The 22,497-nt window shown below is 42.2% G+C and overlaps 1 protein-coding gene across 2 annotated transcripts in view; it reads right to left on the bottom strand.

The window, feature by feature from the left end:
* Nucleotides 1-1,791: 1,791 nt before the first annotated feature.
* The window catches only part of LOC117268816 (sodium/potassium/calcium exchanger 3), a 35,760-nt gene continuing 15,054 nt past the window's right edge, over nucleotides 1,792-22,497 (bottom strand). For both annotated transcript variants that reach the window (XM_033645518.2, XM_078172415.1), the window contains exons 3-17: nucleotides 12,807-12,883; nucleotides 12,611-12,685; nucleotides 12,435-12,519; nucleotides 11,962-12,065; nucleotides 11,806-11,880; nucleotides 9,914-9,939; nucleotides 6,637-6,690; nucleotides 6,373-6,515; nucleotides 6,124-6,290; nucleotides 5,795-6,035; nucleotides 5,262-5,428; nucleotides 3,630-3,744; nucleotides 3,401-3,513; nucleotides 3,172-3,237; nucleotides 1,792-2,971 (exon numbers count right to left, since the gene is read on the bottom strand). In XM_033645518.2, the coding sequence (XP_033501409.1) occupies nucleotides 2,861-2,971; nucleotides 3,172-3,237; nucleotides 3,401-3,513; nucleotides 3,630-3,744; nucleotides 5,262-5,428; nucleotides 5,795-6,035; nucleotides 6,124-6,290; nucleotides 6,373-6,515; nucleotides 6,637-6,690; nucleotides 9,914-9,939; nucleotides 11,806-11,880; nucleotides 11,962-12,065; nucleotides 12,435-12,519; nucleotides 12,611-12,685; nucleotides 12,807-12,883 (1,619 nt within the window). In that variant the 3' untranslated portion in view covers nucleotides 1,792-2,860. The remainder of the gene's footprint in view (nucleotides 2,972-3,171; nucleotides 3,238-3,400; nucleotides 3,514-3,629; nucleotides 3,745-5,261; nucleotides 5,429-5,794; nucleotides 6,036-6,123; nucleotides 6,291-6,372; nucleotides 6,516-6,636; nucleotides 6,691-9,913; nucleotides 9,940-11,805; nucleotides 11,881-11,961; nucleotides 12,066-12,434; nucleotides 12,520-12,610; nucleotides 12,686-12,806; nucleotides 12,884-22,497) is intronic.

Below are 22,497 nucleotides of genomic sequence, written 5' to 3'. Positions count from 1 at the left end.
TTATGTTATTAATTTGTTTCTTCAATATAATTTTACCCACAGGAACTATAAAGTTCAGCCTCTTGTCACACATCCTGGCCCCTAACTTATTTAGATATGAGTGGTTCTGTACTGTAGCCCAGTAGGATTTTTATCTACCTACTGTAAATCACAACTGTCTCTGTCCGCTACCTGTCTTTATCCTGCTCAACATGTTTAATCACTGTTGCCAGAGACATGCACTGCTGAACGCTCCTCACCGACAGAATCTAGTGGGGAGACAATATGTGGACATACCAGCTCAGTCACATGAAGAACATGTTGGCATTGTTTGTTTCTGCAAACCATGAATATGTCACATTTGTTAGTTTCATACACATCATATTGATGTTTCTATAGTGATGTAGTGTATGAGCTGACTTGCCATCAGAAGACTGAGAGGATGGTGGATGATGTGATATCCATTGCAGACCACTTTTCAAGATCCACAAATACCAAAACGGGTTGTTTTTAACGAGTCGCTGCTATGGGGGTGGTAATTTAGTGGGTAGAGCGGGCACCCCATATACGAAGGCTGCAGCGGCCATGGGTTCAATTCAAGCACGCTGCCACCTGCTGCATGTCAGCCCCTCTCTCCCCCTTTCATGCCTAGACTGTCCTACCTAATAAAGCCCCTCCCAAAAAACCTTTAAAAAAATTGGATTATAATAATCTTAAAAAAAAAGTCATTGCTGTTGTTTGAAAATCTCAATTGATTTTATGATTTATAGTTTTACAACTCTATGATTTCATGAATCAGTTAATCCATGTTTTAAACTGTCTTAAATGTCCTTCTATATTAAACTGCCTTGTTTGTCTGTTTTATGTCCATTATGTCTATTTTCATGTGAAGCACTCAGTGCTTATACTGCCCTTATTGTACAGAACTTCATTTCTCGTATGAAAGGTGCTATATAAATAAAGGTTATTATATTATTATTATTATTATCATCATTATTATTATTATTTCCAGTGGCTTTTTAGGCACCAGTCATGGGTGTTTTTTAGCGACCTGTTGCTGTTTTTCCAGCAGGGATAGTGCGTGAACTTTAATATGATAATGCTAACTAAATACCCGACCCCAGGATGACGCCTATTCATTCCAATGGAGTTGCCTGCCACAAGTTCCCACATGGCTTGAAGAAGAATTTAAATCCTTTTTATTGGCTTGAGGACAGTTTTAGAAACATAAAATCTTCATGGTTAAACGTTTCAGAATAGAAAAAAATTGTCCTTGTTTGCAGTTTGGAGTGTCTGGTGAACAGTTTTACAGATGTCTCTTTTATAATGGTGGTCTATGGGTAAATGGCTTTTTGAGCCACAGGGAAATTGTTTGCAGCAAAATCCCAAGTGGCCACTGGAAATTACTGGCTGCAAGGCTTGGCGGCATTCCTTGGAGCCTGGAATAGTGGCATGAATGTGCTTTTTTTTTTTTTTTTTTTTTTTACCAAGACACTGCTTCTTTCCCAGCCATGACTGTTCCCCAAATCTGGGTATTTTAAGCCAAAACATGATCTTTTTCTAACCATAACCAAGCAGTGTTTTTACTAAACCTCGTAGAAAAGACTCTCCCACATGGTCTAACTTGCAAAAAACAAAATGATTTTAATGCTGCAACGTTTTGGTGACGAGACCTTCATCAGGCAAACAGTTTTGTAACCAACAGTCATCTTACAGCGTGGCTGTAAGTTTGCAATTAATCACAATACCCATGTGCAGTGTAAAGTAATGTAATCAAATAATGCTGATTGTTACACTAATTGATGCTTGGTATTTAGCCTTTCCACTGCACATGCACGTTGCAGCATTAAAATGTATTATTTTTGCAAGTTAGTCAGTGTGCGGGAGTCTTTTCTACAAGTTTTATTCTTCTCGTCCCTCTCCTACACACCTGCTTGAAATAGATGTTTTGAAGTATTTCTTTGTTTTGCATTTCTAAACCTAACTACATGTTACCCACAGTGTTGTCAGCAGGCCTACATGTAACCTGTCTGTAGTTTGCAGAAACACACAAAGCTAACATTCTTTCCTGGCGATTATTTATATGTTCTCCCTTATAAATAACTTTTGATTGCTGTGTTGTTGAAATGTTGAAAACTAAACAATAATTCTGTAATTTATCTGCTGTGCTGCAGCAGCTTTCAGAACACAAACATTAAAAATGTAAATAAATAACAGATGAAAAGACTTGAAGTGACAGGAAGCAACAGTCTTTTTAATTACTGTACATCTAAACAGTTTATTGCTTGAATGAAAGAGTGATGACTCATCATTTATTCAAGAAATTATTACCTAGCAGGAGCAGTTTGGATTTATAGTGTTAGCTAGCTGGCTAAGCTAACTGAAGAGTCTCAGTTGAACAGGTTGTTGTACATTCAAATATAAAACAGGCATGAAATATAATTGTTGTTACGGGGTGGAAACTGACATTCTAGCTCAGTTATGATATCCAATTATCATCAAAATATTAGTGAGCTGTTACGTTTGGTCACTTCCTGTTTCATATTGCTGTTGAAGGCGCAACAAACCTGCTGCTTCTATCTGCCATGTCATTAAATATTTTGTTTGGTCGCCCAGTTTGTTAATTTAAAGACTGTATTCAAACACTGCACTGTACAAAGAGGAGAGAAAAACATTGTGCTATTGACAAAAGACTTCAGTGTGTTTGTGTCGTTGCATTGTGTTCAGTATCACACTAGCGAGTCCTACAGAGGTGCACGGAAACTCTAACAAGGAACACGACAACGCTGTCACTCTTTTTGGCTTCAGGAAAGAGGACGTGTGGTGGAAAGGTAGGTACTCATCATGCTGTCTGACGGGGTTGACTTTTGACCTTAAGGCCTCACATCTGCCCGAAGAGGATGGAGCAGAGCAGGAAGATGGCATAGAGAAACAGCAGGCCCAGACCCAGCCGTCGATCCAGCCTCCAGCGGTTCAGATGAACACTCATCACCTGGAAACAGAGAGACTCTTGGTATAAGTATAAGGCCTCTAGAAAAGAGATTCAAATTATTTTTAATATCAGTTAAGGCCTCAAATTCTCGTTGTAAAGCAACCACACTTTTTCCATGTTAGGTTATTTCCTCACACATGCTCTGCGTCTGATTCATTATGGATACTGCATACAGCATGTGTTTAAACTTGTTTCCTCACCGTCAGGAACACAGATGCCAGCAGCAGGATGACAGAATACACCAGTCCTTTATTATTTATGGAGACCTGTGGGTGGAGGGGAAGCAGGTGTCACAATTTATGACCATCTAACAAAGGTGAAAACCCAACATCTCAGTTTAGCCTTCTCACACACATGCAGACATCAGTGAATCACAAACAAAAGAAAAAAAAGAGATTGGTATTATAGGGAGATGGAGTGTATGCGCACTGATGATCCGTGGTCCACCACAAGGGTACGTAAAGCCCAGGGGAAACCCAAACCCAGCAGGATGTCAAAGATATTGCTGCCTATGGAGTTAGACACCGCCATGTCCCCCATGCCTGAAAAGAGATGGGAAAAGTGACAGAGAAATGCTGAACTGAAGCACTCGCACCACAAAGAGAGAACAGGCAAAAAGACTTGGGAGACTCAGAGTAACGAGCTTTACGCTTTTTACCTTGTCGGGCTACAATCAGACTCGCCATGCAGTCCGGCACGCTGGTCCCTGCGGCCAGGAAGGTTATGCCCATGATGTAGTCTGGGATGTCTAGTGTGTGGCTGATGATGGTGACCTGACAGAAGCATTAGAGCATTAAGTAAACACAGAGGAAGCATTTTAAGGTGGTGCATCCTCTAATAACAATCACTCTCTGTCCTGTTAAACCTTTCACCTGTTTTTTTTTTTTTTTTTGTAATTAGCAGGGGTGGGAAATAATCGATACAGCGTAGTATTGTGATATTTTTCGTGGTGATATTGTATTCATACACGGACGCCAAGTATTGATCTTTTATTATATACATAATTAATTATTGCAAATACACATTTTAATATTACTTGTGGTACTAGGATTATAAAATCAATTGCTTTTTCAGTCCACTAGACGGTTTTGATGTTTTTTTCCTGGTGAGGTCAGCAGAGGTCTCAGTCAGCAGCATTTGGCAGGAAGTTCATCAAAACAAAGATGGAGGTGCCACAGAAAAAAAAAATCAGAAATGTGCCATCGACGTCTGGACTTATTTTGGGTTATTTAACACGGTAGGAAAGAGGGACTTGGATATGACACATATGATTTGCAAGCAGTGTCATATGAGAATAAAATACTCTGGGAATACTACGAACCTGAAGGCTCACCTCACACTCTACCATCCAGAAATAGTGGTAGCCACTGATGGCTAAGCTAACACTAAACACCGGACAAACATAAGTTTGACAAAAGTACCATCCAACTCTGAGAGAGCTAAGAAAATAAAACAGTCCATCACTGACTTCATGTGCAAAGATCTGCATCTCTACAGCGTTGTTGAAACAAAGGCTTTTGTTATATGCTAAAAAAAGGTGAACCCAGTATGTGACATTTTTTTACCGACACAGCCGTACCCAAGCTCTTGGGGAATCTTTGAGTACAGCAGGAAGGGTGGCATTAACTTGTGATGCCTGGACTTCAAGGTCAGTGGATTCATATGTGAATAAAACGGCACATTATCTCACAGAGAACTGGCGACTGCTGTCTCACGTTCTTCACGAAAGTCACACCAGAGCAAACATCGCAGACCTCCTGCAAAATGCAGTACAAGAATGGGGGGCTGTGGTTGTAACAGACAACACTACTAACATGGATGCTGCCATCCAGATAGCAGGATACCTGCAGGTGAAATGTTTCACTCACACGCTTAATCTGACCTCACAGAGGACATTAAATCTACCAACAGTTCAGTTTGTCAGGTGTATGCAGTAGTTCTGACAGGTTTTATGACAGTGTTGGTCAGTCTGTCTGCTCTGCATCACATTTTGCTGCAATAAAAGTGATTAAAGTCAGATGGACAGACTGAAAACTTTATCTAATGAGGTAAAACTGATGTTGACAAAGTTTTCCTTTGGGGAAATAATTTGCAGTTGGAAAAAAGTAACAATATCGCAATAATATTGTATAGTGACCTACAGTAAGTATCGTGATAATATCATATCATGGGTCGTCTGGTGATTCCCACCCCTTGTAATTAATATACTTCTATACATATCAGTATAAAGATTATATACATTTTTGTTGTTACAGTGTCATCTTTACTGCATTAACTTCTGCCTCCTTACCATCCACACCATGAGGTAGGAGAAGACAGCGATCCACAGGGTGGAGGCCACGAAGGTGACCATGAACCAGCGGTGCCAGCGTGGCAGAATACAGTTAGGCACAGTGCAGTAGAGCAGGAGGCCCAGAGGCCACGTGATTACCCACTTTATCCGCGCACAGCAGCTACCTGTGAGGAGCAGGAGGTCAGTCAGAAGAGCAAATGGTAGTCATGACAATTAACAAGGTGTTTAATCACCCAGGGATTGGCTGTGACATCTAAAACTAGAATTAATGCCTTGTAATTGTCCACTCAGGTTGAAGTTACAGTTTACATCCATCTCTGCCAGACTCATAAGCAGCCATATGCACAAGGAAGTTACGTATTCTAAAACATGGATGCTTCACACATCTTTAACTGACAGCACAGAAGATCTGTATAATCTGCACACTTTCCAGATTACTGTCACCAGTTCAGCATCTGACCAAATGTCTCCCCTTCTGTTCCTGAGATATGACACTGAGTAATCAACAGTTTGTGCCTGATCTTCCTCACCTGGTATGCGCAAAGGACTAAATATCCCATCATCATCCTCCTCCTCCTCCTCCTCTGCCTGACACGCCTCAGCCCCCGGCTTGTCTCCTGACTCTGCGTCTCCCACCCCAGGTCTCCTGCCTCCATTCTCCAGACTGCAGGAGCCCGTCCTCTTCAGGCTGTTGTTGGCTGATCCCGTCCTTGACCCGGGGCTGGCCTCGCCATCCCTCTGGTTTTTCGAACTCTGGATCAGCCTCTGTCTCTGTGAGAAGGGCAGAGAGGAATGTTTTTTTTGTTGTAGAGCTCAGAGAGGGTTGTGTTATAATGTGTGTGACATGTGCATCAGATACCTCACTGATGAGCATGCGTCCTGCCATGGAGAGTCTGGTGCGGGGGGAGAAATGTGGGGTGATCATGATGCGCAGGCCAGCCTCAGAGAAGGACAGTTTGTGGGGGTTGAGGATGAGAAGCTCATCCACCATGATGACTGGAGAAGCCTCCTGACTGTGACCTTGGCCTGGGAAAAGATTGTTGTAGATTAAACTTGTGTATATATCACAGTGTGGACAGAACAAAAGATCATTCAAACATCTTCTGACCTTTGTTGAGAAGCACCATGGAGGTGTTGCAGGCAGAGGCATCCTCTCCCATCTTGTCGTCTCTGTGGTTCTCTGATTTGGAGCAGCATGGCCTGGAGCTCCTGAGCTGTCGCGTCACAAACGCCAGAACCTGGGAGTTGAACCTGCAACCAAACAGATACCATTTGCCTACATCCATATTTACCATAAATGGGGTTTGTCGTCAGTCAGAATGCAGACACGCGTGCAGATGGAGGCATGATGACTGTTCGGTCTTACACTTACTTCATGATTATAATGTAGATTCCATACATGGTCATGAGGAGCAAGGACTCCCACCTGCACAGCAAAAAGTACATCTGTGTTAGTCCCGGTCTGACACACCATAAAGTTACACAGTTAGTGTGTGCACATTCATTCACATCAAATATAACATAGATAATACACCAAGTAAACCTTCAGTCTTGCTTTCAAGCTGTAGAACAGAATTTTGTCACCCCCCTGTGACAGTGAGTGTAACTGCAGAAACACTGTTGATGCCTCTAATGCATCTCCGCATCTCCCCTGCCTCCAGGAGAGCTCTCTTCAAGTCTTTTTTTTTAAATTCAATTCTTCCTCTGAATGCAGAGTTTGTTTTTTGCATAGCACCCACGACACAAACTTTACTTGTACACTTTTCCACCGTGCTCCTAGCTGCTGCTCTGTCACCATGGTCTCTTCCTCTTTCCTGTCCCCTGATGCCCTGGCTGGTTGTTGTAAAACTCATCACCTCCGGCATGCCAGCGCGGGAGAGTCTCCCAAGACACCAGTAAACACAACTCCACTGAGAAATATAGTGAGCTTGCCCTGGCAGTGATAGGCTTAATCAGCATTGAACTTGGTAGGAAAGGATCTGAACCTAACAGGCGTTCTATTATATGTAAGTGTGAGATTTAGGGGGATTTAGTGCTGAGGAGTGCAGACTGTAACCAGCTGAAACCTCTGGTAACAAGTCCTTCAGTGTTCGTTGTTCAGGAGGTTTTTATTATTTTTGAGAGCCGAATTATCCACAGAGGTCTCAAACAGACCAGGTGATTATGCTTAAAACACTGAATAAAGCAGTTCCACGCTACGAATCTGTGTATCTCCAGTGTTCTTTGAATTGTTTGCGACAGACCTCTAGCCCAGCACCTGCTATGTGTGCTCACATTTTTCCTCTGGTAGCTTAAGATCCAGACGTTCAGGACATTTTGACCAGGAGCCAATCTATCGATAGAGGTCTCCTCCTCTCCAAAACAAACAAACGTGGTGATCTACACAAGTAAAAACACTCAATAAAGCAGTTTCACGTTAAAAAATCTGTGTTTATCCGACACTGCTTGTCACAGAGGGGCTGCTGACTAAGGTAGCCGATGTGAAAATGCAATTGGCCCTATGAAGCGTTTGGTTTGTGTGTTCTGGGCTGCTATAGAAACATGGTGTCATTTTTTTCTAGACTTAAACTGCGAGAGAGAGAGAGAGACATCTGTAAATCAGTGGATACAGTTTTTTGAGCCAAATGACTTATTTCACAATCAGGATTTGATCTTTTTGGTCTGATAACATTTGGAAAGTCTAGTAGAGCTGCAAGATTGAATCATTTTATTCCCATTTAAGTTACGAAGATGTCTCCTCCTCTTAAAAACAAACAAATCTGGTGATTTAAACTGTTAGAAACACTGAATACAACAGTTTCACTTTAAAAAATCTGTTTTTCCAATGCTCTCATTGTAGCTAGGCTTATAACTACAGTGGCAACAGGAAAAAAAATTAATGGCCTAGTGTTTGGTTTGTCCATTCTGGGCTACTGTTGAAACATGGCAGACTCCGTAGATGAGGACCCGCTCCCTATGTAGACATAAACAGCCCATTCTAAGATAACAAAAACACAGTTCTTATTTTCAGGTGATTATACACTAAAGCAGTGGATCACGAGTACAAGCGGCCGAAATGAGTTTCCTCCGCAGGGTGGCTGGGCTCAGCCTTAGAGATAGGATGAGCAGCTCGGACATCCGGGAGGGACTCGGAGTAGAGCTGCTGCTCCTCCACATCGAGAGGAGCCAGTTGAGGTGGTTCGGGCATCTGGTAAGGATGCCTCCCGGACGCCTCCCTTGGGAGGTATTTTGGGCATGTCCAACCGGGAGGAGACCTCATGGCCGACCCAGGACACGCTGGAGGGATTACATCGCCCGGCTGGCCTGGGAACGCCTCGGGGTTCCCTCGGAAGAGCTGACGGAGGTGGCTGGGGAGAGGACTGTCTGGGCTTCTTTGCTGAGGCTGCTGCCCCCGCGACCCGGACCCGGATAAGTGGAGGACGACGAGACGAGGCAGTGGATCCCAACTGGTCCAGCCCCAGGGTCCAGATTTCTCCTTAGCGATCAGTCCAAGGTCCACACAGATCATCACATTTGGCATTTGGCCATGTCGTCATGCTAGTTTGCTGTCTCTGTTAAGTAGCTGTCCATTAGTCACTCACTCTACAGCACTTCAAAAATAAAAGCACTGTGCTTAAAAATAAAATGTGTTTTTTACAAACTTGACATGTTTGCAAGTCACTTGCTGTCCATTCAACCCACTTTTGGACCGCAATCCACCAGTTGGGAACCACTGCAGTAAAGGACTCATAAATGATGTTCCATTTCTGCCAATATATCCCCCTAAATCCTGCACACTAGACCTTTAAATGTCACAGAGAAATACTTCACCACACCACTTGTGCAAACAGTTGTTCCACTAGGCCTAGACAGACCCTAGATGACCACTGCTGCATGTGTGCAGACTCATTTCTCAAATACTCAGAGCATTCAGTGAACTGAGACACAAATCTGACAAAGTGCACTGAGAAAGAACAGTGGTGAGGTGAAACACACCAGGACAGCTTCGGCCTGGCACACTACGATTCAATAAACAGCCTGCCATAGTATATCACTGATAAACCCACATTAAAGCCACATATAAATCTGTTCTTTCATTAAAAGTGCTGACACACACAACAATGGAGAGCCGTTATTTCTTTACAAAAGGCCTCAGGTCGACAGAACTGACAACAGTCAGGACAGGCAGCTAAGAAGCTAACAAAGCACTGAGAGCACAAAATGAGCCTGTTGAGAAGGAAAAGCTGCACAAGAGAAATCAATCTAACAGCTAAGCTCCAAATCATTAATCATGTGTGAAATGGCTGACACTGATGACAGAAACCTCCTCCACACAAATTAAACAAATGAAAAGTAATTTTGCCACAGATGATTTTAAACTGAGCTCGCTCCTCGTCACCTCTGCTGATTCTGAAATGAGCTGATTGGAATTACGTATTCAGATGTTTTGTTATTGTCGAGTAGGAATCAGGGACCAAATCGATTTAACACCATCAGTGATTGTTAACACCCTCGTCTTCGTGATTGTAATAACAGTCATTTGCTGGAGAAGTTGACACCAATCAGAGCGTGAGCAGAAAGAGATGAATTTGTAGATCTGTGTCGGTATGAATACAGAGGAGAGCTCCTGTGTGATTGTATGAAGAGAACAAACAGGTGCGTGGACTCACCAGACAACAGTGGCATCATAGATAACCTGGAGAAGGGAACAAAGAGATTCTTCAAAACACAATGTGGAGGTGTAAAAGACTGAAGGGAAAATTCACCACCTATAATGAAGATATCCAGTCAGTGTTGATGGTAATGTGATTGAGCTGCATTGACCGAGAAAGCTGAGTTTACAGCTGCAAAATCTACTTTTCTTCCTGAATCCAGCCACATCATTTATTCTGACAGTGACGTAGCTGGAGAGAGGAGAACTATAGGCTAGATTTCACCTCCGGATAGCCAGGAGGCGTGCTCTAGATGCCTCTCAAAAAAAGAACTTGCTTTGCTTGCATTGCACACTAGCTGCGTTTCCAACAGAAAAAAATGGCATGCCAAAGTATGAAACACATTTTCTTTAAAAACTATGTTATAAATGCTTCAAAAACAGGAAAACTGGAGCATATCTACATTTGTGTTACTAAACATTTGCCAGTGGAATCACACTGTTTTACAGGATATTCAGTATTTCAGTATTTGACCTTATCCAGGTCATGTTAAGCTCCCATAAAACCCATTAAAAGCCTAGTCCCAAGTAAACACCCAGTCCCTTTTACTAGCCCGGTGTGGCTACACATTTTGACAAATAAAGGTCTGTCTCAATTAGACGCCTGGTCTGGTTGCCAAGCAGCTCATTTTTTTGACAGAAGTTCTTTGGATGTATAAAAGCGGGCTATTGGCTACCTCAAATTATGTGACCATTCCTCGATTACCCTGTAAGTTATTCATATTTCTTTAGTCTGTACGGGTCCTCAGATCAAAAGAATGAAAAGGGTTTTTCATAAAAAATTAATCCAAGGTGTGAGTATTGTTTTAACAGGATAAAGCTGCTGCTGGGTGCCGTAATCCTCTCTCTCTGATGTGCTGTCTGTTGGAGCTAGATCAAATGAATGATTCATAACTGATATGTTATTTGAAGCCTAATTTTTATACAAGTAATATTCATACTGGCTTGAATAAACAATTTGATTGTATTTCCTGATCTTTGCCGAGCAACAGTTTTGTATGAAAGGGATTAAAGGCCTGTCCCAAATACAGGCCTGTTGATTTCAGTGATTTAAGCAAATAATAGCCCGGGCTATTAATTGAACTCATATGTTACGTGAGTACACAAACACATATTACTTGGACCACTACAGGAAATTGCACATGAACATTATTGACGCAACTGACTATCCATGTAAAAATCTGGCCAAAATGTATTATTAATTGTATTTTTTTTGGCAATCATATAAATATTAGAAATAAAATACATTGCTTGTGTTTTCTTGAGCCAGGTGACGACATGGTTCAAAGTATACAGCTGATGAAATGTTGCAAAAAGAGGCCGAGGCTGTGAACCTAAGCTGCCGACTGCAAACCCCAACTGGTGGTGCCTTTGCTCAAATTGCCCTGCGATGCAAACAGAAACTGAATCATTCTCCTGCTTTGAATTTCAGGGTGGGCATTTTTTGTTGGATGTTGTTGCCAACCCCAAGAGAGCCTTTCGTGTTACTGTGCATGAAGGTTTTATTTCTCACCTGGACAGAGGTGTGCTAGAGACCCTCGTCAGGATCTTGAGGATAAACTAGAAGACAACCAAGACCAGTGGGGCAGAGAGGGCAGTAAGAATTTTGTCACCTTACGCTACGTATTAGCCAGAAAAGTATATCTATGGGTTGGGGAGTGATACACAGCATCACCATGCACATGTATGCACTGCTGGCACGGCTCTGCAAACAGGAGAGCTCAGGTTTCTATATAGCACACACTGAGGACTGCCTCTATCATCAGCACTGACTGAACATCCACATATAAGGTTGCAAATTTTCCCATTAACACACAGTTATTTATTATTTTAACCAACAACACATCTTACCATGATGAGAGTCAGTACGGAGAGGATGTAGTAGGAGGAATCTCTAAAAAGGGACCACCACGTCAGAACCACTGTCTGTGGAGAAAAGTTAGAAATGTTAGTGTCCATTCATTCAGGAACAACTGCATGCAAGAGGTTGTTCAGAGTTTCCCCCACCTGGCCTGCAAAGATCCCACTCAGGCCAATGATGACCAGGATGTTAAAGACGGCAGAGCCAACAATCGTGCCGACTCCAACGTCTCCTTTGGTGATGAAGACACCTGAGGGCGGGTGACACAGGGGGACAGAGAGATTTGCTATCTGGCTTTGTTTGGTTTCAGATTAGATAAAATCCCTGCAGTCTGTCATCTCCTATCCTTTTCATTTGTTATTATTTACACACAGAAACACACCCATCCAGCTCTGTGTTTGGAGTTTATTGCCACTGATCTCCAAGTAAACATCTTAAAATAAGGAAAAGCCCTTTGGAGGTTTTGAATCAGACTTTGCTGACATCTCCTGGGTGATTCTGGCACTGCAAAGAATGGGAAGACCATGCAGCATTTCTGTTAAAATATTGAGAATCAGTGAAAACTAATTGTATGCTTTCCCCAAATTGCTCCTTGGTCATGATTGGCTGAGCTGCTTACCAATGAGAGAGGTGAAAAGCTCTGGAGCAGAGCTTCCTGCAGCCATAAATGTCGCACCGGCCACATCTTCACTGAGATGCAGGTTCTGAAAGATTAAATAAAAGGAGAGAATAATCAAACATGGATCCATGAAAGTAAGAAACTGACATGGGGGACGGCTGGTGCTGTTTGCTCACCTCAGATATTTTCTCAAGGGAGGGGACAAAGTAGTCGTCACAGACGATGGCCAGAGCGTAGAACATGTAGATCGCCTGTACAGAACAGTTGAGCACAGATATGAGAGCAGAGGGAAACATGCACATGATGCCTTTTTATTAAATAAATTAGCTATGTAGGTCTTGGTTTGTAAAATACAGTATGTGCGTTACTCACACAGAGTGCATGCAGACACACAGCACCTTTCTTCCTCTGCTCCTTGGTAAAAATGTCTTCTGGAAACTCATGGATGGCTGTGAGGGGACACAAAATGTTTCCCATTGAGAGAAAGTTAGGATTTTTTTGAAGTGGGGCTGTATGAGGTTCTTATCCATAGCCAGCAGAGTACCGACACAGAAGCAAAGCATTGTAGTGCTGTGCAGGGACAACAGCAAATTGTATTACAGTCACCTAAAAAATCCAATATCAGTTTAAGTATACACTATATTGAGAATATTCTTACTGCTTCATCTTGCTGTCAGACAGTGATTTCTGATGGGGAACAGAAGCCATTATATCGCTCTCTTCAAAGCCAGACTCCATTGAGATAAATAGTGATTTAACATTGCTGAATACAGCAGCTGCTGGTCTACTGCTGCCTTGATCTGTTAGTTTGTTTGTGTTATTGTGTGACTTTGGATTCACTAAAGTCACACAATAACACAAACAAACTCACTGATCGAGGCAGAGGTAGACCAGCTGCTCCTTTGTTGAGCGAACCAAAATTACTGCTTTTGTCAATGGAGTCTGGCTTTGATGAAAGCATAGATGGGTAACTGAAGCTGTTATCAGCTTCCCTTTCAGAATAGGCTGTCTGACGTAAAGTTAAAGTGGTAAAATCTCAGTACAACAAACATTTGAACTGATCACATAAACTGGATTATGCAGATTCTTACAAATATCTCAGTTTCTATGTTGATGAACACATGAATTTTATAAAAGGTGTTAAAGTTCTTTTTGAATCAGCAGGTAGAGCTCTGGGAGGAATCATTGGTAAGAGTAAAAATTTGAAAGATATGAGTTTCCAAACATATTCAAAGCTGTTTCATGCTTGTGTATGTCCAGTGCTCGATTATACTGCTGGGGTTAGGGGCCTCAGAAATATTTCTATGTGTGAATTAGTACAAAATAGTGCATAATAAGATATTTCCTGGGTGTGCACAAATATGTTCCAAAGCTGGCTATAGTGGGGGACATGGGATGGGAACCATGTGAGGTTCGCTGTAATATATGTATAGTTCAGTTATGGAATCAGTTACCTGATATGGAGGAAAGTAGGCTGACGAAGCAAATATTTAAATAAACAAAATATTGGTTCCTGGTCTAAAGATGTGCGTACATTATTTTGTAGCTCTGGGTTTGTCAATACCTAAGGACAGCGTGCTGAGGATATATGGACTAAACCAAAATTGCGTACTTTTACGAGGATAAAAACTGGATATGGTACAGAGAATCATGTTGTATATAATTTGTCTAAAAAGCAGAGATCTTTATGTGCCCAGCTGAGATCTGGTATTTTACCTTTGACTGTGGAAAATGGACGGTATGTTAATTTAGAAGAAGAAAGGCGGATTTGTCCAATGTTGTCTAAATGATGTAGAAAATGAGTTTCATTTTGTTTTCGACTGTCCTTTGTATTGTGAACTGTGTGAAGTTTTGTTTTGTTTTGTTTATAAGAACGGTCGCTGATTTTATGAATATGGACGATGCACAAAGACTGAGTTGGCTGTTCACATATGAAACATAAAAATTAGCCTGGTATGTGGAGAAAGCCTGGGAGAAGAGGAAAAAAGCTCTTTATCAAGATAATGTATACACACATGATAGTTATGTTATATATATATAAACCTGTGTATTGTCTGTGTTTCTTTTTCTTTTTCCACATGTTTTGTATACAAGACCGGAAGATGTACGTTTTGTAAAAAGTGGTGTCTTGTAATGCCATGAGGGATGGGCCAAATATACAATATGGCATGACACAGAAATAAAAATGAATGAATGACAGATTTTTTTAAGTGGCTAAAATACGTTTTGCTGCCGACCCCCATCTATAACAATACATTGCTTAGCCTCTGTGTTGGCACTTCTTCTGCTTCTCCAAACTGGCGGCGCACTGACTGTCATCTACTGTATGTAATACACTGACTATGGATGAGTAACTCATACAATCCAGCATCAAAAAATCCTAACTATCCCTTTAAATTTAGGAAATAGATTGCACTACTTACTGTTCTCTTGCTTCTGACTTTTTTTTTTCACCAAATAAAATGTACTATGATGTTTTGTTTCCTTCTGATTTCTGCTGTAAAATAACAAAGCGTCGCTCTTTAAGTATAACCATCTTTAATTCCATCCAGTTATTTAAAAATTAACTCAAAGATATAAAGAACAAGTCATCATTGTGATTCTGTGTCATCATCATCATCATCAACATCCTGTGTGTTCATTTTAGGCACCATTTTTTTCAGACAAGATACAACCCACAACAACGTCTTGTAGATGCTGTTTGCCTTGCACAGAGGAGCAACACAGGAAGTGAGGTGGAAGTGAAACTGGCAGCTGCTTCCTGCTCTTCCTCGAGTGTAAACTGAAGGAAAAAAAAAAAAACTCTTAATGACAGCCTGGCTTGTCTCTTTTCCCTCAACGTTACAAAAGAGAGCCTCGAGAGTGTGGTGCAGCTCCAATTTACAACTCAGAGGAGAGCTGGATGAATTTAAACTACTGGGGAGCATGGAGCTATTAATAGCTCCTCTGCTGTGTGAGACAACAGTGGGTCGACAAGCACACAATAAGCACAGTGTGGCCGTCACGATGCACCGCGGCTGCATGGAAACCTAACAACAGACTGCGTGGATTAGGAGAGGGTCCCTTGTGATCGGGGATATGAGATTTGATCTTTGACACTTCAGTGTCAGAGAGTGAGAGAAGGAGGCCATATGCTCCTGAGGAGGGGACAGTAATTTGGCAAAGTTCAGTTAGAAAATGTAAATGTTTATGCAGTGATGTTTACACATTTGTGTCGGTGCCAGAGCGCAGCGCTGCCTGCCTGGATGCTTACTCTGCCATAAACTTCTTCTCGCGCATCATTTTCGAGGCCCAGAGTCGAAGAGAGTTTCTGAAGGTTGGTAGCATCTCTGTTTTCTGCTCTCTCAGAAGAAAAAGCCTATTCTCTGTGTGCCAGCTGTTAATGCAGGGCAGGGTTTGTTCGCTAAATCACCGCGGCTTAGCATGTAAACTTTCCGTCATCTTATCGCACGAAAGAGGGAGTCTAAATGTGAAGCTGCACTGTTGTGCGTCTTCTCAAGCGGCCCTGTCAGGCTGATCAGCTGCTGGACATCTGTGCTCTCCCTGTGGCTTTATTTCTTTCACCTTCTTCTTCTTTGCTCTCCGCGCTCTGGGAGCCGTCCAGTCTCCTTTCTGTCCCAAAACATAAACTCTCAGGTTATTCTGTCGGTGGAAACCTAGGGCTGCAACATGTACCTCAGATGGATGCTTTGAGGAGTTGCTCTGGTGAAGGCAGTTGCTATGGCGACACTCTCCCTGGGGGCAGCTTTTTTTTTTTTTTTTTTTTTTTTTTGATGGGTGGCAGTAGGAAGCCAAAGGCAAGGCGACTGCCTGAACAGTGAGAAAGGGGGAGGTGAATATGTGTTTCCCATGGTTAGGGTTCATGAAAAATGAAAAAAAGAGAAGTGACAGCAGCTCTGGACCGTAATGTCTAAAAATATTTATTTTTCCTTACAAACCCTCAGGAGAGGTCTGAGAGAGCAAGGGAGGGGGGAGGAACGGCATGGAGATACACAGCGTATCTCAGCGTATCTCAGCGTACTGGTTTACTCAAGGCTACTGGACAGGAATGTGCTTTGCCGAGACTCTTGCGCTGCAATTTCACAACGCAGCACCACAAACTGAAACACCCGCGTTCAAGATGATCGCACATCTGCAACTTCCCAAATCAGGGATTTAAGCCAGATGTGCCATCAGCTTGATGAACTCAGTAGTTTTGTAATCAGAGGTCGTGCTGCAGCGTCGCCGTTATCCTGACAGTACAAGTGCCCTCTAACATCACTCCTCTCTGCGCTTGGTGTCTTTCTAACGCCACAACTCCCACAACACTTTGACCTCTGATCCAGTTCTGTCACAATCTTCACAGCAGCTCACATAACTTTGTTTCACTCCTACACAAGCCCGAGTGCTCTGAAAAACACAAACCCAGAGTGGCTCCAAGCGTGTCCTCAATCTTTTCACATTTATTGCACATAAACTGCGGCTCTATAACATAAAGGGCGTCACAGTCAGAGGGCAGGTGTGAAGCTTTAATGAACTATTGAATCACTGATCTACCCCAGTGATGGCAGCGTCTGCAGCCAGAACTGGACCAGTAGGCGTCATTCATTCCTTTCCATTTATATTGTGTGCAATTGTGTGTCGCTTTGTATTGTATTGTTTTGTCTTGTGTTTTGTGTGTGTGTGTGTGTGTGTGTGTGTGTACAACTTAATATTGTGTTACAGGGTGGGTCTTTTTTCTGACCTGCCAAGGGACTGCAGATGTGAATTAGCTCTAAGCTACAATTTGGTACGGTGCATCAAGTGGTAACATTCATGTTTTGACCCATACATGGTCCCTTTTAAATAAAAATAAATCAAATTGAACAAATTCCTAGTCTCAGCTGAGTTGGGCAACCAGAGAGCAAAGTTTGGTCTATGCTGGGCTAGGTCATTTTTGCTACCTGGTACTTTTTTTTTTTTTGTTTAATCACAGCAAAAAATGAAAAAATCTTTCATTTATAATGTTTCCAGTAAGTGGAAACGCACGAGGAAGATAACGTTAATGTTTCAGAGGCTATGCTACAGTAGGCTAACGTTAGCCATTAGCAACTGGATGCTATGTTGTCATAACGTTATATGTTATATTAGAAGCAAACTAAACATAACGTTACCTGTCCTGCAAAGTCAAGCGCAACCCCGGAGTTTTGAAACTTATAACTTAACCATATAACGTTATAGCCTATGTTTCATTAGAGGCAAATTAAAAATACTTGTCCAGCAGAAACTCTGCGACCATCTCACCCCTTTTTAGCTCAGGATGAAGCTGCATCAGTCTTCGCCATCGCTCGAAAGCAGCCGAGGAGTCTCTAATGAAGCTCAGTGTGATGTCAATCAGGAAGATTTTATTTATGTTATATCAATTCACAATTCTCAGCTTACTATGGGCATTGCCACTCCTGGTTAGCCAATCAAACTTTACCACGATCTCCTTCAGCCATTCATGCCGCTGCTGCCGAACTTAAAATCTGTTCTCCTCTCTGCTCCTGTCAGCTGTCACTTTAAGTGGAATCATCATGCACTCCTCCACCCTGTTCACCTCTAATCACCTCATCCAGACCCCAGGACGAGCTCATCATAAGCCCACTCCTCTTCACATCCAGATCCTCATCTCATCTCATCACCACCACTAGCATCTAGACTCTATAGGGTGGGTTCCCTAATCTACTACGTCTTTACCAACCTCCTGGTCTAGTTGACATCACGAACATATTTCAGTGTGCTGTTAAGCTGTAAAATGAGAATGTTTGTGATGTGGCTGCCTACAGATAAACAGTACACTAACATGTTTCTGACAACATTGAGTCCAGGAATAGGCAATGCAGTAGCAGAATCTTAACTCATATTTGACCAGCGCTGCCCAGTTTGACTGTTTGACTGCAGTTCATGAGCGGTTATTGACATGGTTGACAGCTGTGTTAGAGACTCCTCGGCTCTGATAGGCTGCTTTCGTTCACATGCAGTGAGGCTGTTAGGAGCAATAGAGTAGGCAGAGGAGCAGAGGAGTATGGTTTTTGTTTTTAGACTTTTTTGGGGGGCTTTTTGCCTGTAATAGACACAACAGTGTTAGCATGAAGGGGGAGAGAGACGGGATGACATGCAGTTAAGGGTTTTGGGTCTAATCGAACCCCTGGGTGCTGTGGCTGTACTCTGTGTAGATGGGGTGCCTGTTCTACTAGGTGAGGTACTGAGTATCCCGAGTATGTTTTTTTCCACAGATTATCTGTCATGCTTACTGCTGTGTGAATGTAGTTACAGTTTCATTAAATGTGAAAATGCAAAGTGGATTTACTGTAATTTCAACTTTACTTATTTGACATGCTGCCCAGCACTTAACCCGGGCCAACCAAGACATCGCTAGGCGATTGGCAAAATCATTTCTTTTCACTGTGTTTCTCTTGTGTGTCATTTAGTTTTAATATCCAAGACTTGACGCTGGCTTTATTTATTGTCCACCTCTGACTGTGAAGCAACAAAGAGACAGTGATAAATCATAAAAGAAAATAACTCAGTGATGGAAAAAAGGACCCTGAACAATTTTACAAATTAACTCTGCAGCATTATAAAAGCCAGGAGGCACATGTTAAAATGAGTCACTGTTTGTCAGAAGCAAAGCGTAAATTTACCCCTAATGCATCTGCTTTCAGCCCGACACACCGAGTGTCTGCTGTGTAAAAGTTTATTAGCTTTTAGTTGAAAACACTGCAACATTTATGGCGATCATAAAACTCATTGCGAACTCCAGCACGGCATTAACCAGTTAGTGGTTTATGTTGGTGTCATTTTAATCACATAATAATGATTGATATTTGGGTTTTAAGTCTATGTAGCAAATGCATTTGAATGTGTTGATGTTGCTTAGATCAAAAAGGCACATTTTTCTGTCTTTTCAGAACTGAGATGTGTTTATGTTGCACAGTTATGGTTGCTGAGTGTTTCACAGAGCGCTGACGACAGATCCTTTATGTGTGTATTTTATCTGAGCCCAGATCAATAAACCTGTGCAGCAGATTAAATCTTCAAGAATAACGTCAATGCCGGGCAAGTTCTTCAGAAGGCACAAGATGTGCTGATGTGAGAAGCTGAGCTCTTTCTGAGTCAACCTGCCGCAAGGGGGTTCAGTGTTGCTGAATGAAGGGGCAGTGGGCGGTGCAGAGTAATGTTATCGATTGGAGAGTTGGCGGGGTGTCCTGGAGTCAAGCTATGGCATCGACATAACTCATGCATCAGCCAAACCAGCGTTGGAGTATCGAGCTAACACACACACACACACACACACACACACAGAGACCTCTGCAACAAGCCTGCATTTTTCATGAGGAATCAAAAAATAAATATTTCATCCAGGTGTGTAATGTAAATTCAATTATGCATTTGTTCTTTGATTTGCTTTCCTTTGAGGCAGTTTGAATACGACTCTGATGAAACGACCGCAGGGCTTCATGCCGTACCCACCACCTCGCCTATCAATAAGAACAGTAAACATCATGTTACAGTGGTGTGACAGAGGTGATCATACGACGCTGTCCATCATCATCTCCATCAGCCTGGAGGGCAAGAAATACATATCCTCTCTTTAAACAGTAACTAAACCCTCTAACCTGTTCAGCTGAAAACCAATGTACACGGGTATTCAGCAGTGTTGTTGATGGGTTCAGGGACATTTTAATGTGAAGTATTTAAATTCTACATATTGTGTTACAAAAATATGCACAGCAACAGGCTTCTATCAGTTGATTGGGGCAGGTGACATATGGCGGCAGCTTACGTCACACCAAGCCCACTGTCAATATTGGGCTGTCGGTCAATGTTGTGCTTTCGGTGAGGGTCTGCCGCCCTAGTTGGTGTGATTGGCAGTTCAGCTTAGCACACGAAAAGAGAAACAGAAGTGAGGAAAGTAAACAAACAGCTGAAGTCCAGAGGGAGTGAGACCAAAACAAATGTGTTACATAAGGTAAGATTATTTTTTTCCTTAACCACTGAGCTTTTTAGCAGTAATGTTGATGGTTTTTCTTATTATTCACTGGTGCACCACACAGGAAATACAGAGACGTATTTCCCCTCACGCAGGTGCAGGACATACATGCTGGCTGGCTGTCAGCTGTGGTCTTTGTGGCATGTTCAAGTGTAACATTTTAGCAGAGATACAGGAAACGCAACAGTCAGCCTCTGTTGCCACAAGATCTTTAAAGTTGATTTGGTGTGTCTGGGCTTTCTTGTTGTAGCTTTGGTCATTGCTGTTTGCACGCACCTCTCTCTTAATGTATCATTATCACTGTACATTTATTATGTTGATCTGTCCTGTACAGACGACATCTCTTGCACATCTGTCCGTCCTGGAAGAGGGATCTCCCCTCAGTTGCTCTTCCTGTGGTTTCTACAGTTTCTACAAGTAGTATTTGTATTTTTCTTTTTTTAAAATAAGGTGATTTAAATTCATTTTAAGTGCTAATTAAAAATGCAAAGACATTTCCCATGATGGTGAAATAATGTGGGCAGTAGAGGACTTCAAGGCTTTAAAGAGGAGTTTTATGATTATTATGTTTATTCCATAAACCTTGAGTCGTTTTTATTGGCAGAAAGTGAAAAAGAGTGAACAAGGTCATCATTGCACTGCTTCAAATTTTCCAAAACTTTACTTGGCAACAAATATCACTCGCATTAAGTGCAGTTTGTTTTGAGTGGCATCCATAATCTGACTCCGCCGATAACAGTCCAATTCCATTTGAATACTATTTCTGTTAGATTATCTGCCAGCTTCCCTTACTCAACTCTTTCCCAAAAACTCCTAAAATATGGCTGTGGAAAAATACTATTCTCAGCTGACTGTCACTTGCCAAAATAAACAACATAACAAGCCTCGACGACACACACAGCATGAGCCACTTACTTCATTTACATCATTTATATTTGCCAACACCCCCCCCCCCCCCCCCTCACAGTCTATTTTTAGCTCTTTGGACTTTTAATGCTTGAAAGACAGAATTGTCTGGGTTTCAAAATTTAGCATTCAGTTGCCTAGCAACAACGGTCTACGAGGCTTGTCAGCTGAAGGCGGGTCACACAGTCTCCATCTTGTTAAGCAGTGGAGGGATGAAAGAGAGATAGAGAGCCTGCGGCTGGACGTTACTGTGCAATCCCCAAGACAATATCCCCTCGAGGTCCGGGTCAGGATTTTTAATCACACTACAGATTATGTAATCACTGTCAGACGGCCTGCTGAGGAAGAGGGCGGCAACCTGAGCCTGGAGCCGCGCTCGCTGGTGTTTCTTATACTACCTGTCCAGCCCTTTGTTCGCATGCTTGTCTCCAGCGAATTACCACAGCGAAGCATCTACCCGCAGTACGCTTGTGTCTTTGTAGGAGATAATGAGGGAGATCTGCTTGTAGTCAGGAACTCAATAAAGGTTAAGTGTGTTATCAGGTAACTAAACACAAATTGTTGTATTGAGTAAATGCAGTGCTCGTAGAGAGAGACACCGTGGCTCATTTTCTCTCTCAGCGGTGGAAAAAATAGACTGTCACAGAGGAGGACATGTGGTGACAGCGATGTGTAATGTGTGAATTTACTACAAGTGCCAGATGAAATGTCCCTGATGAGTCCCTGTTCGTGCACCTCTCACATGTAAGCTCTCCAAATGCAATATATAACCAGTGAATTACTCGTAATGTCGCTGAGCAGTGGAATTATTTTTCCAGAGCAGATTATCAGGAGCGAGAACCGTTCTTCATACACCTATTTAAGATTAAAAAATGACTTGGAGATTTGAGGTTTAGTGATAAAATGTTGCTCGAATCAAGACTCTTAAATAAACAAACGTCTTCAGTCAAGTTATTTTTAAGTCAGACCTTTCATACAGACGAACAGATGGTGCCAGATGCACATTATGTAAACATTTTGCAAATAAATGAGGATGCCCTGACATGATCGTCCCCAACTGCTGTCACAAACTATGTGAAAACGTCTGGGAAGACTTTTAGACTTTGTGCTTTGCGATGAGCTTTAGACATCCTTGCAAGTCAGAAAAGCGTGTTTCACTCAAAT

The sequence above is a fragment of the Epinephelus lanceolatus genome, chromosome 11, assembly GCF_041903045.1.
Source record: "Epinephelus lanceolatus isolate andai-2023 chromosome 11, ASM4190304v1, whole genome shotgun sequence".
Lineage (NCBI taxonomy): Eukaryota > Metazoa > Chordata > Actinopteri > Perciformes > Serranidae > Epinephelus > Epinephelus lanceolatus.
Note: the sequence above shows the minus strand (reverse complement) of the source record. Positions and strands in the feature narration are given on the sequence as shown.